The sequence below is a fragment of the Nematolebias whitei genome, chromosome 11, assembly GCF_014905685.2.
Source record: "Nematolebias whitei isolate Nwh7 chromosome 11, NemWhi1, whole genome shotgun sequence".
Taxonomy (NCBI): Eukaryota; Metazoa; Chordata; class Actinopteri; order Cyprinodontiformes; family Rivulidae; genus Nematolebias; species Nematolebias whitei.
This window is the reverse complement of record NC_056508.1, coordinates 28,671,217-28,687,591: the sequence shown is the minus strand read 5'-3', so window position 1 is coordinate 28,687,591 and position 16,375 is coordinate 28,671,217. Positions and strand designations below refer to the sequence as shown.

Below are 16,375 nucleotides of genomic sequence, written 5' to 3'. Positions count from 1 at the left end.
AAATGACTGGGGCATAACTGCTTTAAACACAATTACTTCCACTAATATGCATCCCATTATGTGATTCAAATTCATCCTTGGTGTCCTCCAAGAGAGCCTGGAGCAGTATTTTATCTCTTTTCTCCTTTTAGCAGATTGTCGTTTCATTCTTATGTCTTATTCTATTTTTTTCCTGCTGAACAGGCTGTTTCTGTCTTTCAGTACTGTACTGACAGAGTCCAAAAAATGCAAGAACAGAGAAGGTCTGCAGTTCCTCTCCTATCCATTTGCCTGCTGTTCAGAAGTTCCTGCAGAAAAAGGATTTTGTTAAACTCCACCTGTTGCTTAAAGTAAGAAAAAATATGGAAATGTTTGAATAAAGAGATAAAAAATAAATTTCCTGTAATAATTTTGTTAATTTAAAATTGAACAGAGTTTATGATTTCTAAGGTTGATGTTTCAGGCTACGTCTGAAAATCTCTTTCAAAGTAAAAAACAAAACAATAAGGCTCTGAATGTTGTGGAGCTGTCTTGGTTGACACAGTTTTGCAACATCGTGTGGACATCGGGTGCAGAGCCACTGCATTGGCAGGCTGGTGGTTCTCCTCTTCAAAAAGGAGGACCAGAGTGTATGCTCCAATTACTGGGGCATCACTCTCCTCAGCTGCCCTGGTAAGGTCTATTCAGGGGTACTGGAGAAGAGAGTTTGATCTTTGGTCAAACTTCTTATCCAGGAGGAACAATGCAGGTTCCGTCTTGGATGTTGGTGGGTTTCCTCACATTAACTTCTCACTTCAGGTCTGTCCACAACATTTTGGTTGGATTAAGGTCAGGACTTTGATTTGGCCATTCCAGAACATGAACTTTATTTTCTTTAACCATTCTTTGGCAGAACAACGTGTGTGCTTAGTCATTGTCTTGCTGCATGACCCACCTTCTCTTGAGATTCAGGACATGGACAGGATCTGTTTCTGAAAAAGAAACCCAGTTTTGCTTTTAGTTTCTTTACCAAGTTTTCTACATGAGGCTTAAAAGAGAGATGCGAGTCGACCAAGATACCCAAGTATTTGTAAGAATCGACAAACTCAATAGGGACACAGTTTGAAGATAAAATAGAAGGAAGGACAGCTGGAACTGACTTCCTGTTTGAAAACAACATCCCTTTGGTTTTGTCAGCGTTTTAGCACAAGTTTGAGGTGGAACAAATCAGACTGGATGATGTCAAAAGCAGACTGTAAAAGCTGGAAAAACTTAGCAGCTGTTTTAGCTCGACAATAAACAACTGTGTTGTCAGCATAGACATGTAAGGTTGCATCGGGAATTAACTGACTTACATTACTTATGTAGATTGTGAAGTGGGTGGGTACTAAGACTGAACCTTGTGGTACAACGCTGTTAACATTTAGATAGCTGGACGTTATGTTGAACACAGTTATGTTGAAGTCATTGCCTCCGATTTGAGAGATAATTAAAGAACCAACCAATAGTGGGATCTGAGAAACCAATTTCTGAGTGCTTATGACACAAGATGTCATGGTCAACAGTGTCAAAACTTTAGAGAGGTCTAAATAAAGTGCAGCACAATAACAGGTCCAAAACATGATACTACCACCACCATGTTTCATAGATAGCAGTGTTTCCCCTACCATTGTGCAATGACGGCACCCCATCAACAGAACTAAGCACCCTGCCTACCGAACCAAACTGCGCGTTGCCCCCGCACCCCCCTCATTGGCAATGATGTAGCTAGGTGTGTGCTAGTTAAAAAGCTAAAGGCTGCATGAGCGCTGCCTCTTCCCTCACACTGAAGCCCCCCACCCCCACCCTAATAGTCTTGAATTTCCTCCATCTGACTGTGGATTGGTGGAGTCCAAACTCTTTAAAGATGGTTTTGTAACTTTTCCAGCCTGATGAGCTGTTATTTTGCAGATATGTACTTTGTATTATGTATTATGTTTTTTTCGTGTGTGTGTAGTGAACTAAGCCTCAGGTCAAAAACCTGACCCTGAGGGTCAGACGCATATTATCTCTCATTACATGTGTGTGTGTGTGTGTGAATAAACTGAATAAACTGATAAACTGAGCATCAACAACTCTTTTTCTGAGGTCCTCAGAAATCTCCTTTGTTCCTACTATGATCCACTTCCACAAACATGTTGTGAAGAGCAGACTTTGATAGATCTTTCTTTTTAAATTAAACAGGGTGCCCACTCACACCTGATTCTCATCCCATTCATTGAAAACACCTGACCCTAATTTCACCTTCAAATTAACTGCTAATCCTAGAGGTTCACATACTTTTACCACTCACAAATATGTAATCTTGGATCATTTTCCTCAATAAATGGGGGCCGAGATGGTATAGAGGCAGGACAGACGGCTTGGGACCCGAAAGTCCCAGGCTCAATCCCCGGTCACTGCATACCTCGTGGTGTCTCTGGGCAGCACACCCCAAAATGCCCCCCAGGCGCCTTCAATAGCTGCCCACTGCACCACCTGGTGGTGGATGGGTTAAATGCAGAGACTAATTTTGCCATTGTATGGAAACATACAGTGCTGACAATGTGATGACAATAAATAAATGACCAAGTAAAATATTTTTGTCTCATTTGTTTAACTGGGTTCTCTTTAGGACTTGTGTGAAAGTCTGATGATGTTTTAGGTCATATTTCTGCAGAAATATAGACAATTCTAAAAGGTCCACAAACATTCAAGCACCATTGTACATCGAACAGTTTTCTAGTTAATGTAATTTTTCCCCTGGCACAAATGAGACAGAACTTATTGCTGTTTACTGATTATAAAAATTCAAACAATATTGTTCAACTTCAAACACAGTTTGCTGCCTCTTAAAAAAGCTTTTGTGTTTGGGTTGCAGATGGATTTCTCTGTAACATCAGTGCATCCAGGACTGCTCAGTCATGTGAGGATTTCTATCTTTGTTCCAATGAGCTGTGATTCTGTAATGACATGCAGAACTGACTTTGGAGCTAATGAGCTGTTACAGAGAAGCAGGAGTTAGGCCTGAAGTTAAACTACAGAGACAACTGAAAAATAGCAAAAAAAATATAACATGACCAGAATCTATGTTGTTACATAGTTTAATCATCCTTTTACTTATTATTTAAATCAGTTTTTTTTTTGTTGCTATGATGTATTTTAAAAATGATCTGTGGCATCTCTTCTTTTATCATGTGCAGGATCTGAACACAAATAAAGCTCATAAACAACCAGACTGCATGTATCCACAGAATGAACTCTTCACAGAAAGACACAAGGCCCAACATGAGGCTTGAACCCAGGACCTTATTGCTGTAAAAGCAATAGTGCTAACCACTAAACTGTAATGCTAGAAAATTCTCATTAACATTTATTTTTTGTGTGTGCATTTTATTCAGTCTGCTTCCACCACCAAGTATTATTCTGACCAGTAAGTCTCTATGTTTTCGAGACTGATGCTTCTTGTGTATATCGGTGTTTAATGTCTGCACTGAATCGTTGTGTATACATTATTTGTATGTTGTTGCTGTTTGTCTTTTTTAAATAATACATTGTCAGTTGAGGCACCTTTAATTTAATTGCTCAGGCTGTACAATGACAATAAAGACTATTGTATTATTTTATTATTTTCTATTCTTTTGTGAAGTTGTCTGCAGCACTTCTTTAGTATTTATGTATAGTTCAAATCTTCTACACTCTGCTTGCCACACAAATTGCTAACATCTTAACAAGTAGTTGTATGATCTTTATTAGGTTTAAGGTTGACTACATGAACAAATCACTTCGACCTCCTATGCTTTTCATTTCATCCAGAAATCTCCCAGGACTTGCCTCCAGTATACAACTGAATTAAAAAGAGTTTGTCTCCGAGTATCAAAGCAGGTATTTTAGTCAGTTAGTGATAAAGATCAATCCCACAATGGCTGCGTCAAGGCGTAAGAAGGCCACTTTCAAAAACTGAGTTGCACACACGCAAACTAGCTATCTCAATAATTTAAGGAAACTATTCTTTCTAGTTTTTATATTGCTTAAAAGTACAGTTTCCTCAAATGAATGGGGTGGCTGAAGATGAATCTATGGTGGCCAAGGCCTCCATTGGTCACCCCCTGGCTCTGCCACTGCACCTGGTGGTGGATAGATTTACTTCCTCCACTCGCCATGTTTCCTTAGATTTTGAAGTAATTTTAGGTTGCCTAAATATAATGTTGTAATCTAAAATTGTAAAGTGTTTTTTTTTAAATACTTTAGACAAGAATAATTACTTTAATTTGGGTGTCAGGCACAGATGGATAAAGTATAAATTATTGGATTAATAGTCCCCATTAATTTCCACTTTTGCAATTTGAGTTTATGCTTTCAATTATTTAAAAGTGTAATCATTGTTATTTTTCAATGGAACAAACTGAAATTAATTTTGTTCAAAAGCACTAGTAACAAAAAGAACATTTGCTTCTTGAATGCACACATTTTACTATTTATCTTTTTATTCACCAGATAGTTTAATGTTGATACGGCTAAAACGTTGAGAAATTTTAAATAGCTTTTGTGTGTAAACACAACTGTTATTCATCCCTTGATAGGTTTAACTGATTGTTAATCATTATTTAATTTGATTGAACGACTCAGGGAGGAACTTGCAGTGTTGTGGTCAGTATTGCACTTTATAGCAAGACACTCTCGTTTTGATTTTCATCCCAAATCGAGTGGGATTTTCTTTGCATAATTTAGCTTTCATCTAAAAGTCAAGGTGTGAGATGAGTGGATGCACATCAAACTAAGATATATTGTCAGCAGAACATTGGCTATAGTTGAAGAATAAAAAAATAATATTTATTTACTTTAGCAGCCTGTTGGCTTTTATCTTTCATTAATGCATTTTCAAGACACCTTTTGTGCAGAAAATGCTTTTATTTTTAATAAGGCCTGTCACTCGATCAGGAGAAAAACCTGGCACATTTCTTGATGTTGGCTTTTTATAGCAATCTTCATTATATTGTAATTAGTAAAAATGTTCCTGCTTTTTATTTCACAAATTATGACACTATTCTAAGCATCTAAGCACAAGCACCTGTGAAAAAGCAACATGTTTGAACAGTTTTGTTAAATTAAGCTAATAGTATTATTTTGATTTGCATTTTAGTTTACTTCTTACACAAATTAATTTGTATTTCTTGTTAGCGGAAACGTCTTGTGACAGTTCTTATTTCAAGATTTGCTGAAAGAATACACTTGGGCTGAACGTCCACAGACATGTGGCTCTACGTCAATATTTGAGTTGTAAAAATATCCCTTTTGTATTTCTCTGAGTGTCTGAGGAACTCAGACCAGATGTTAAAAAAATGAAAGAAAACACACACAAACATTTATCAGCTGTTATTTTTAGCTTTCCAAACAAAGAAAAAGCAGGGTTAGACACTGGCTATTCAAAGCTGATCCCCTTCTCTTTGCCAGAATCCCTCCTTTTTTGTGAAATGCAATCCATCACAGGGTTCTGTCGCCTGGGGGCTCTCATCCTCTTCCACCACCCAGATGTCCACGCGCTGCCAGTGCCACATCACTGCTGCAAAGTGCATTTGGCATGCTTTAATGCTGCAGAACTGACTTGTCATCTGGTCCTTCCCCTCTTCCACCACGAGGCTGGACACCCCCCCCCCCCCCCCATCCACCCCCTTCCCCCATCCTCCTTCTTTTGCCAGCACTTTAGCAGTTATTCCTGCTTCAGTGAACTGGGCATACAGTGTATGACATGATCTGACCTGAAAGCTGAAGGCTTTAGCTAATATTGCTGTATTAGAGAGCGAGAGTTAGAGGAGTGTGTGTGTGTGTGTGTGTGGGGGGGGGGGGGGGGGGGTTGAAATGAGTCAGGCAAGTCCCAGTCACGTCGTAAATCAACAATACCGACACCCTCACAGCCTATCCTGCAGATTCAGAGGGGCGAGGAGATAAAGACTGTGCGTCTTTCTGCGTGTTTGGAGATGGAGAGAGAAAATGAGCGAGAGAAGGTTTTAGGCGCATCACTCAGGGGGAGTAGGCGTGCTCTCGTGCGCTGCACCGATTGATGTTCTCCTCCCCTGAACCTCAACAGTGAGTTCTCAGACTCTCCTTGCAGGAGGTAGACTTTTTTTGGAGTGGGGAGCGGGGGGTTCTGAGAGCAGCGCTGGTGAGCCGCACACCGGAGAAGTTCCAGAGCGCAGGAGGCTGCAGTTTGACGCGTCCCGCTCCAGTTCAGGAGCTGCGCATGATGCCATGAAATATTTAGTCACTCGACATAGGTGACTCTTGCTTTCTTCTGTTTTGTTTAGAAATTTTGGATTTTCTGAAGGAGGAAAACGCTGCGAGCTCGCACTGTGCGCGCGCAAGGACGGGTGTCAGTTTTCAAAGATGCAGGTGGATCGGAGCTGTGCGGTTCCCCGGGCTCAGTTTACCTGGCTGCTCCTACTTTGTTCAACTCTAAGCATCAGGACAAACGTGGTGGGAGGTTCCCACCAGAGCATCCCTGCATCTGTGTAAGTATCTGGATGCGGTTATTTTTATTATTATTATTATTTTTAGCAAATGTTTTCCAAAACAGAACTTAAACAAAACTTTCCAGTTTTTTATTTTATTACATGTTTAAAGTCAGCTGTTCTATGAACCTGTGTGCAGTAGTCCATCATTCAAAGGCAGTCCATTCAAGTGATGTTTTTACATCTTAGTCATGACAACTGTGTTCATATTTTCTCAGTAAGACTGCATTTTCATTGTTTGCTGTACTTCTTGCACATGGTCTGTCTACAGGGTCAAGTTATGGGCTTCAGCATTTGGAGGAGAAATGAAATCCATCTCTGCAAAGTATTCTGGTTCCCAACTGCTTCAGAAGGTGAGAAGCTGTTGACCTCTTCAACGAATATTCAGATATTATAGGCCCTTTTATTTCCCACACTCGGACAAATGTAGTCCCTCAAAGATCTTGAAATAATAAGAATGACTTTTGGTTGGATTTTACTGCCGCAACATTAGTGTGTAGAGCATTCTATATTTCAGCTGTATTAATTTGGAATTTATATAAACATTAATTTGCATGACAACAAGTACGACACTTTGGACAAAAACTCTAAAAAAGTTCAACATAATTTTTTGAGAGTCTAATAAATCTGTTGTGTTGGCGTAAAAAAAACTCTTATGAGCAGAAATGGTTTGAGTTTGATTTTTTTTTTTTTTTTAAACTTCAGAACCTGGGCTTTTGAGCCCCCTGAGACTAATGCACCATGGTGCAGATTTATTATTCAGTGCCATTTAAACACAAGTTGGAGTTAAAGCACTCTGGCACATGCGCGCAGACATGCTCACAAATGGGTGTTAAGGAAAGAGCAAATTTTATTGCTACTCAGTAGAGTGTTTCCTACATTTAAAACACCCCCTTACTTCCATTTATACCTCCTTGCAGCCTTCTCTCAACACTCTTCCTCTCCGCTTTAAGGCCTTAATGCAAGATTTGGGCGTGATGAAATGCAAATTTTCCTAATGGAGGGTCAGTTGATGAAGCTTGAGTTAAAACTGGCTAATGAAGGATTGGTGGATAAAAGGCCAGGATGAAACTAACATCTTATATACATGGGAGCCAGTTCAGCTCAGGGCTCAGATGAATGAATACCTGCTGTAGTGTGTGTCACACAAGGCAAACAAGAGATTGAAGCGATGCACAGACAGGACCTGCGTCTGTACATGTGTCTCCACATAAAACCAAAATGCCACATGTGAACACAACCTGGCGTTGCATATTCAGAGGCACTGTCATGTTCACATGCTTGAGCCTGTACAGTGTGCATTTCATCAGCTGCTGATAAGGCAGATGAGTGGTGTTATCTTTTTGACAGGATGAAAACTGTTCACTCTCTTCATTTTTTGTTCCTGCCTCCGAAAAGGAGATAACCCTCCCACGGAGTGCCGACCCCCTTATGAAATGCAAATGAGGGCCGCAGGGTTAATTGAGTGAAGAAAAGACAGTGGACCACTTTGTCAGTTAAGTGCATCTTTTTGCACCTGATGGTGCAGATGTAAATGCGGGGGCTATTCTCAGATGTTCAGGTGGTCTAAATGCACATGTGCACTTGAAACAAAAGCGTTGAAATTGTGTCTCAGCAGAATTCTTTATGGTCTGCCTTATTGCGAGTCCAGAACAGTGCAGAAATGCTGAGGAGGGACCAACAGCTGACCCAAGGGTACATATGCTTTTAAATAGACAACAGACACTGTTGTACTTGGAAAGGAGGCTGCTACTAAGGTGAAAAGACATGACACCATGTATGTGTGTGTGTGTGTGTGTGTGTGTGTGTGGGCGGGTGGGGGGGGGGGTGCTTGTGTGTGTGAGCCTGTGTGTAGATTTCCTCTGGGCACGGGACAGATGGATGCAGTCTTACCTCAGTTATCTTTCTGACCCTAGTGTAACTAAACTCCTGTGGTAAAAGCAATACCTCTGGATGAGTTGGGCACGTGCATGCACACACACATACACACATGCATGCATGCACGCACGCACGCACGCATGCAGAGATTTATGCTTTTCAAACCTCTAATAAAATTTAATGAAGGCTAACGTGTCAAAATTAGGTTGATAAGTTGTAAAATGTCTTATTGTACAAAACACAGAAATCCAGTAGAAATGTTATACCTTAAAGATGAACGGCTCAACAGGTTTTTTTATACAGGTGAATAAACAAAGTAACACCTCTGGCGTCTCTTGCTGTTTCATTTGTACAATGTTCAAATGCAGCAAGTTGATTATGATTCTTCCTTTGTGTTGACATTAAAATTAATTTGATGCTTGACTTCCGATTTAATTATCTTAAATACAGCATACACTTAACAAGCACAGCCAAGTTAATTATAACCGATAACACAAATTCTTGCAACAAACATCTTAATTATTTTTTAATTGAGGTGCAGTCTTAATCAAAAGACAAAAAAACTTTAATTGATCTCTCACCATATAAGTTTCTTTTAATAATTTTACTGAAAAGAAACAAAAACTATAAGAATAATTTCAAATTTTACACAAAACAGCAGCACAGATTTATTAGATATGGCTCTTGTTCAACTAATCGAATAAAATTATACGTCATCGGCTAAAATATATATACATCATCATTAAAACCAGGTCTCTCTTGTAAATGAGTCACTGAGGCTCAATAGGATTAACCTGTATAAATAAAAGTTGAATGAATGAGCTGCTTTCATTTACTTTCTACCACCTGTGTATCTAGATATTTACAAATCATTGGTCATTTCATACATCCATTGGAAACAGCTCTTTATTCATTGTTATACCAGTAAAAATCACTGTGTGTGTTTGCATGTGTGTGTGAAAGTTTGGTTATGTTATATTTGGGGACTTGAACCAGCTTATTCACCAGTCATTTGGGGACACCTTGACAAATGGGGACCAAAGCCATGGTCCCCAATTAGAAAAGCTTATATTGGCATTCAGCATGTTCAAAAATGCATTGTGTGTGTGTATGTGTGTGTGTGTGGAAGGGGGGGGTGCAATCCCAAAGAACAAAAGATAAACAAATGCAGTCAGAGGTTTTAATTTAATTCATACCGCAAATGCAATGAGTTCATAATACTCAAAGACAGTTTTACAAAGCAAAACCCCCCAAAAAACATCTGTTCTAAATGCCTACAAATGGCAGAAAGAATTAGCTTTGTGTGTTTTAGCCTATTCACTGCTAGTCTGTTGAATTCTTTAATTTCATGTATCATTGAGCAACCTGTCCAGTCGAGCCAGCCTGGCTGCAATGGCTGAGTCTGTGTTCTCTAATGATTGGCCTAGCTTTCTTCTAAAATGATGTTTTGCTTTGCTGAAATAAAGCTGGAATGATATTTTGTTGCACTTCATTTATATTTTTAATGAAAAAAAAAGAAAACTGATCAGTCAGTGTCGCCGTGGATGTCTATACATATGCCTGATTGTCTATTTTTAAATTGATAAGTTGGATGAGATGGTGAAGAATTGGCACACGCCTGCTCTGCATGTGCTAAGTTTGCATGCCTATTTAATACATACCCAGTTATACACTCACACACACTCACACACACACTCATGCAAACAGAGCTAAAGAGCAGAGGATGGTAGGAAGGTGTAATGATGTGTGACAAGACTATGCTGGAATCGATTTGCTTTGGTGAAAAAAAGGAAGAATGTATGTTGAGTGGTGTGTGCAAGTAGAGTCGTACCATTTTGTTTTACAACCCAGCAGCTTTGTGCCACAAGCCACTGACATGTCTGTTGTCAATATTCCTAAAGAAAGAGTGTAACTGAGTGGAACAGAGACTAAGGAGAACATTTGAAAGAAAAAGGGATACCTTTTGCACCTTTGCAGATTCTGAACTGAAATTTGTTGTGGTAGTGGCAGATAATGATCCTAAACACACATTCTGAGCATGACATTAGCTATATTACACTAGTTGTGCAAATTGTCATTTTTGAGGTTTTACCGAAATGGCTACAACTCCTTCATTTTTCCAAAGATAGTCTAAAGCTCTGGCTTAAAAAGCATCAGACAATGTGCTTTTTTTAGCCATTCCAAGCTAGTGATGAGAATTTTGTCTCTTTCGAGCTCCTCATTTAATACTTGTCCAGCATTAATCATGAACAAAGTGGCTCTTTATGCCAGCTCATATGCGAGTCAGGACCGACAGCTACTCTCTGAACAATATTTTTCTTCCACCCTAAAAAAATATTGCTTGACATTGGTTTTAACTGTGTTGGCATCATACAACATGCAACCTTTTATACATGATAACATGCAAGATTATACCATCCATCCATCCATTATATTTTACCGCTTTTTTTTTTTCTTTTTTGGGTCACAGGGGTCACTGGTGCCCTTTTTTCCCCCCTCTGTACTCCGGTGAAGACAGACATGTTTCCCAGTGCTCCATATCTCCCCCGCTTCCCTGCTTGCATTCTTTCATCCTGTGAACCCTTAAAAAGCCTCTTTTTTCTGCATACCTCTTAATTGGAAGGATCAGATGGTCTCTCAACAAAATCGATCAACTTCTCCCAACAGGATTCAGGGTAAGGAGGACCCTCTTACCTCGACGGAAACAAATTGGATTCATGATCACAACTAGATTCTACTGTTTGGGTTGGTGAAATCTTGGATTGTCTACAAATTCATGTGGATGTGTCGAAGCTCGACAGCGCTCACACTGAATTTGGAGAGCTGGTGCAGGGAGCTGGAGTAGGCTGTTATCAGGACTGTGAACTCACTGGCAACACTCATGAATGGTGGGAATAATCTTGGAGAAGCTGTGAGCGCGACTTTTGGCGTAAAGGATCAATTCGGCAGTTTTGGAGTTTCCATTAGAGGAATATATACCAGCAAGACTTTAAAAAAGGCAGAAACAGCAATTCACGAGTCCTGCCTGACCCAAATTGTGGCCTTGATGCCGGACTTATCTCAACTCCTCCTGGAATGTTTTGAAAACAACTAAGATGCTTTGACTGTTTCCTCACCCCTCCCTTCCCCAAGGCCGTGGACATGTGACAGAACCTCAACTGAGCTGAAGATGAATGTCGCCTCTTATCTGGACAATGGCTGAAGGGGGGGTGGGGGTGGGGGGCTCTAGACTATGCTACGGCTTTTCCTTAAAAATTCAATGTTTTCACCGGCCTATATGTAAATATATAACGTCTGTTTATGTTGCTTTGCTGTGGTAGGTTTTTTTGATGCCTCAAATCGTGCCCTGTCTAGGACATGGCGTGAGAGATCTTTTTTTTTATAATGTCTCTCATGTTTTCTTTCCTTTTCTAACCACTGTTTTTGTTTGTCCAAACAGGTCTCACTTGTAAATGAGTCTTCGAGACTCAATGTGATTTATCTGTTTAAATAAAGGTTGAATGAATATCCAGCAATCACTGTGCGAGTTGCAGGGGACACCCTGGACAGGTCACAAGTCCATCACAGGGCAAACAAGACAAACAACTCTCACTCTCTCACTCACACCTAAGGATAATTTAGAGTTACCAGTTATCCTAACATGCATGTTTTTGGTCTGTGGGAGGAAACCGGAGTACCTAGGAAAAACCCACACATGCACGAAGAGAACATGCAAACTCCACCCAGAAAGGTCCCCGGTCAGGATTTGACCTGGGTAGAGTGAATGGTACAATGATATAATCCTTGTGTGTTATAGGATCTAATTGGTTGCATGCTGCATGATGTCAACACAGAACATAGTCAAGAATTATATATATATAAAAAATTCTGAACTGACCTCCAAAAGAACTATCTGCAAGTTTGTGTCAGAATCCATGTGTGTTTTTTATTATTTATAACTGTGATTACCTGCTTGCGTTTCTTTTTATTTTTTAGCTCTCTTGTGTTTATCCATTGATCTATCCATCCATTATCTTCCACTTGTTTTGAAGTCGGGTTGCGGCAGCAGCAATTTGAGCAGGGAGGCTCAGACATCTTGTTCAGGTCTTATGGGAGGACCGCAAGGCGTTCCGAGGCCAACTGAGAGTCAAAGTCTTTCCAGCGTGTCCTGGATTTTCTCCGGGGTCTCCTCCCAGTTTGACATGCAAGCATCCTTACCAGATGCCCGAACCACCTCAACTGACTCTTTTCGATGTGGAGGAGCAGCGGTTCTACTCTGAGTCTCTCCCATATAACTGAACTTCTCATCCTATCTCTTAGGGAGAGTCCAACTACCATGAGGAGGGAACTCCTTTCAACAGCCTGTATCTGCAATATCATTCTTTTGGTCACTACCTAGAGTTTGTGACCATAGGTGAGGGTAGGAAGGTAGACGACAGGTAAACAGAGAGCTTTCCTTACAGCTCAGCTCCTTCTTCTTCTTCTTCTTCTTTCCTCTTAAGACACAGAGTCTGCAATCCATCCAGTCCATCTGTAAATCTCATGCTCCTTTCTTCCCTCACTCGTGAACAAAATCCCGAGATACTTGAACTCATCTACTTGAAGCAGAACCTCACACTCAAACTTAAGATGGCAATCCACCCTTTTCTGACTGAGGACCATGTCCTCAGATTTGGAGGTGCTGATTCTCATCCCAGCTGCTTCGCACTCGGCTGTGAACCACTCCAGTGAGAGCTGGAGATCATGGCACATTGATGCCAACAGGACCACATCATCTGCAAAGAGCAGAGATAGAATCCTGAGGCCACCAAACTGGAATCCCTCTGCCTCCTGGCTGTACCAAGAAATTCCATCCATAAAAAGTTATGAACAGAATCTGTGACAATGGGCAGCACTGGCCGAGTCCAACTCCCACCCTAAAGGGTTCTGACTTCCTACTGGATATACAATGGTGTAGTCTATATTTTGTAATGGTTATACTATGCTTAGAAATAGTGGTGTACTCTATATTATTGTAGTGGGTATACCATGATTAGAAATGTTATGCTAGTTATGTGCAATATATATCACGTGCATTTTAGCTTATATTACTACATTGAAATGCTTATTCATACAAATTCATCCTGCTTGCACAAGTAAAATTCTACCATGTTCTTGTTTACTATTTTTATAAGGGTGGCTGTGGCTGAGTGCTTAGAGAAGTCGTCCTCCAATGCGAGAGTTGGGGGTTCAAATCCACCAGCAGTCACATTCCGAAGTGTCCTGGACAAGACGCTGAACCCTTTATTGCCTCCGATTTGTGTCTCATCGGTGTATGAATGTGATCTAAAGCACTGATTAGTCTACAATGATTTGTTCAATTAGCTTTGTAGAGATCGAGTAGAGTGCTGTATGCATGGGTAAATGAGGGCACAGATTGTAATATAAAGTGTTTTGAGTGTCTTCATAAGATAGAAAAGTGCTATATAAATACAGTCCAATTACCATTTATCTTCTCTTTAGGTCCTTGTATATATTATAATTTTTTTTTCTTTCTTGCAAATGCACTCCACACAGACAGATTGGAGAGACCATTGCAGTTCATTATAAAAGTTTATTATAAAGTGGGAGATAACTAGATATTTTGCTTGGGCATTTGCCCAGTTGCCCTAACTGTGCAGCATAGAGGGAACATTACATATCATTGGGAATATTATTTGGGTATGTGGAAATTTCCACACATTTTTTGTGGTTATATGCCGTATTCTCACGTATCACGTAGACTACAGCACTTCGGCAATGTGAAGCAAACTCTCACACTGCTTGTATAGAGACCGAACAGCCCACAACGGGCCCCCAATCCCATACTCATGGAGCACCCCACACAGTGTACCTTGAGGAACACGGTTGAAAGCCTTCTCCAAGTCCACAAAAAACATGTAGACTGGATGAGAAAACTACCATGGCCCCTCAAGGACCCTAGTGAGGGTAAAGAGCTGGTCCATTGTTCCACAGCCAAGAAAGAACCCGCATTGTTCCTCCTGGATCTGAGATTTGATCAACGATCAGACTCACTTCTCCAGTATCCCTGAATAGACATTACCAGGGAGGATAAGGAAAGTGATGCCACTGTAATTGGAGCATGCCCTCCAGTCCCCCTTTTTGACGAGGGGAACCACCACCCCAGTCTGCCAATCCAGTGGCACTGCCCCAGATGTCCTCTTGTGCTTATTTCTTATTGTTTCTATGTGTCACCATTCCATCCTATTCCTCAGTCAGTCCTGCCTTACCCACTCACTCCTGTCCTGGTATAGTTGGTCTCACCTGTCACCATTTCTTCATCAGTCCCAGTCTATTTATTCTCTCAGCTCTAACTCAGTCAGGCATTGTGTTCCATGCCCTTTATGAGTTTCCTCTGTGTCTCTATTGAATTTATTGTTTTCTCTTGCTACCACGTCAGCTTTATAATGTGTTATGTATTGTCATCACTGTATGTTCCCATACAATTGTGAAATTGGCTCTCTGCTTTTAACCCAACCACCAACAGGTGGAGCAGTGGGCCACTATGGAAAGCACCCAGGGAGCAAATGGGGATAGGGTGTTCTGCTCAGGGACACTACGAGATGTAATTGTTGTGACTATCAAATATTTAGCTTTGCAACTTCCTTGTACTGGACTGCATTCCTGAGTCTGATTTTTCTACAAACTATGACAAGTTATTCATAAAGTTTCCATAAAATTGCATATAAAATAATTTGAGAAATATTGCTCAATTAATGAAACTACTTCATTTGTTGCTGAATGTAGGTCCTTCTAATTCATTATCCACCAAATGTGACATATTTCAATGTGTATGAGTGAAAAATCTTATAATAGAAAATATTTACAAAAATCAGCATAAAATATACACTAGTTTTATTCATAAACTATAATTTATTATTCATATTTCAGGGGGGTCTTATCACTCAGAGAAGTTTAAAAATTTAGACTTCAGTTTTTTTTTTTTTTAATATTGTAAAGATGTAAATAAAAACCTGAAATCCTATCGGCAAATAAATGTCTTTAGTACATATAAATCAAGAACCAATTTTGTTTACTTCACTTTTTGACCTTTCTTGCTCTATTCTTAGTTTTGTGTGTGTGTGTTTCGGTGTAAAAGGGGTAGGCAGTGTCAGTGATTGTACCGACATGTTCCAAAGGGTTGGTGATGGCTGAAGCCTTCCAGAGTAACAGTGTGTCAGTGAGCAGAGGACAGGCACAGATTAGATTTAGCTTTGGGAAAATTGAATAGCTGTCAAGTTTGGTTCAGGATGCCTGGCAATGAGGTGAATGAAGGAAGGTGTGTAGAGGGGTGTGTTCTGACTGACTTTCACTCTCTTCTTTCCCTCCCCTCACCCTCCCATCTCCTGTCCTGCTTCTCTCTTCCTCCCTCCCTCCTTCTTGTGTTCTCATTGAGAAATCCATGATCTTGCTAAATTCGATCTGCTCAACGAATTAGTGTGTGTGTGTGTGTGTGTGCATGTGTGTGTGAGAGAGAGAGAAGCAGGAAAATGGGAAGAAGAATGAGGAAGGTCTTGTTAGAGTTAATTACACAGTTAGCAGGCAGGAGTGTAGCGTGTGCTGCCATCCTTTCATGTACTAACCAGCCAGCTTTAACCACCACATATACTCAATCTTAGTGTAATTAGTGCTGGTGAGGAAAGCCTGTGTCAATCGAACACACTGATTTTTTTTCTGAGGTCTCAGTAGGCAAAGAGCAAAAGGGAGTGGGGTGGGGGCTGTGCTATTGTAATAAAATGACTCAAACGCTTAACGAGCTTAACTACTGACTCTGTGTTTGTAGACTTATAAAGTAAGTGAGTTCTTATTACTTGTTTACTCAACTACTCTGAGTTAATTTACTAGGAGTGAAAAGAGTTTGATTTACAAGAAAGCAGAATTTTTGTGTATTTTCCTAAAATTTCAAATGGTTTAGATATTTCTAGACAATTTAAATATGATGATGATTGTGAACACTGCACTGAAGGTACCCGTTGTCATTTGTTAATGGCTGC

At 40.2% G+C, this 16,375-nt stretch overlaps 1 protein-coding gene across 1 annotated transcript in view; it reads left to right on the top strand.

The window, feature by feature from the left end:
- Positions 1 to 6,294: 6,294 nt before the first annotated feature.
- The window catches only part of LOC119417259 (voltage-dependent calcium channel subunit alpha-2/delta-3), a 133,575-nt gene continuing 123,494 nt past the window's right edge, over positions 6,295 to 16,375 (top strand). The window contains exons 1-2 of the mRNA XM_037684470.1: positions 6,295 to 6,485; positions 6,757 to 6,838. Of these exons, the coding sequence (XP_037540398.1) occupies positions 6,361 to 6,485; positions 6,757 to 6,838 (207 nt within the window). The 5' untranslated portion in view covers positions 6,295 to 6,360. The remainder of the gene's footprint in view (positions 6,486 to 6,756; positions 6,839 to 16,375) is intronic.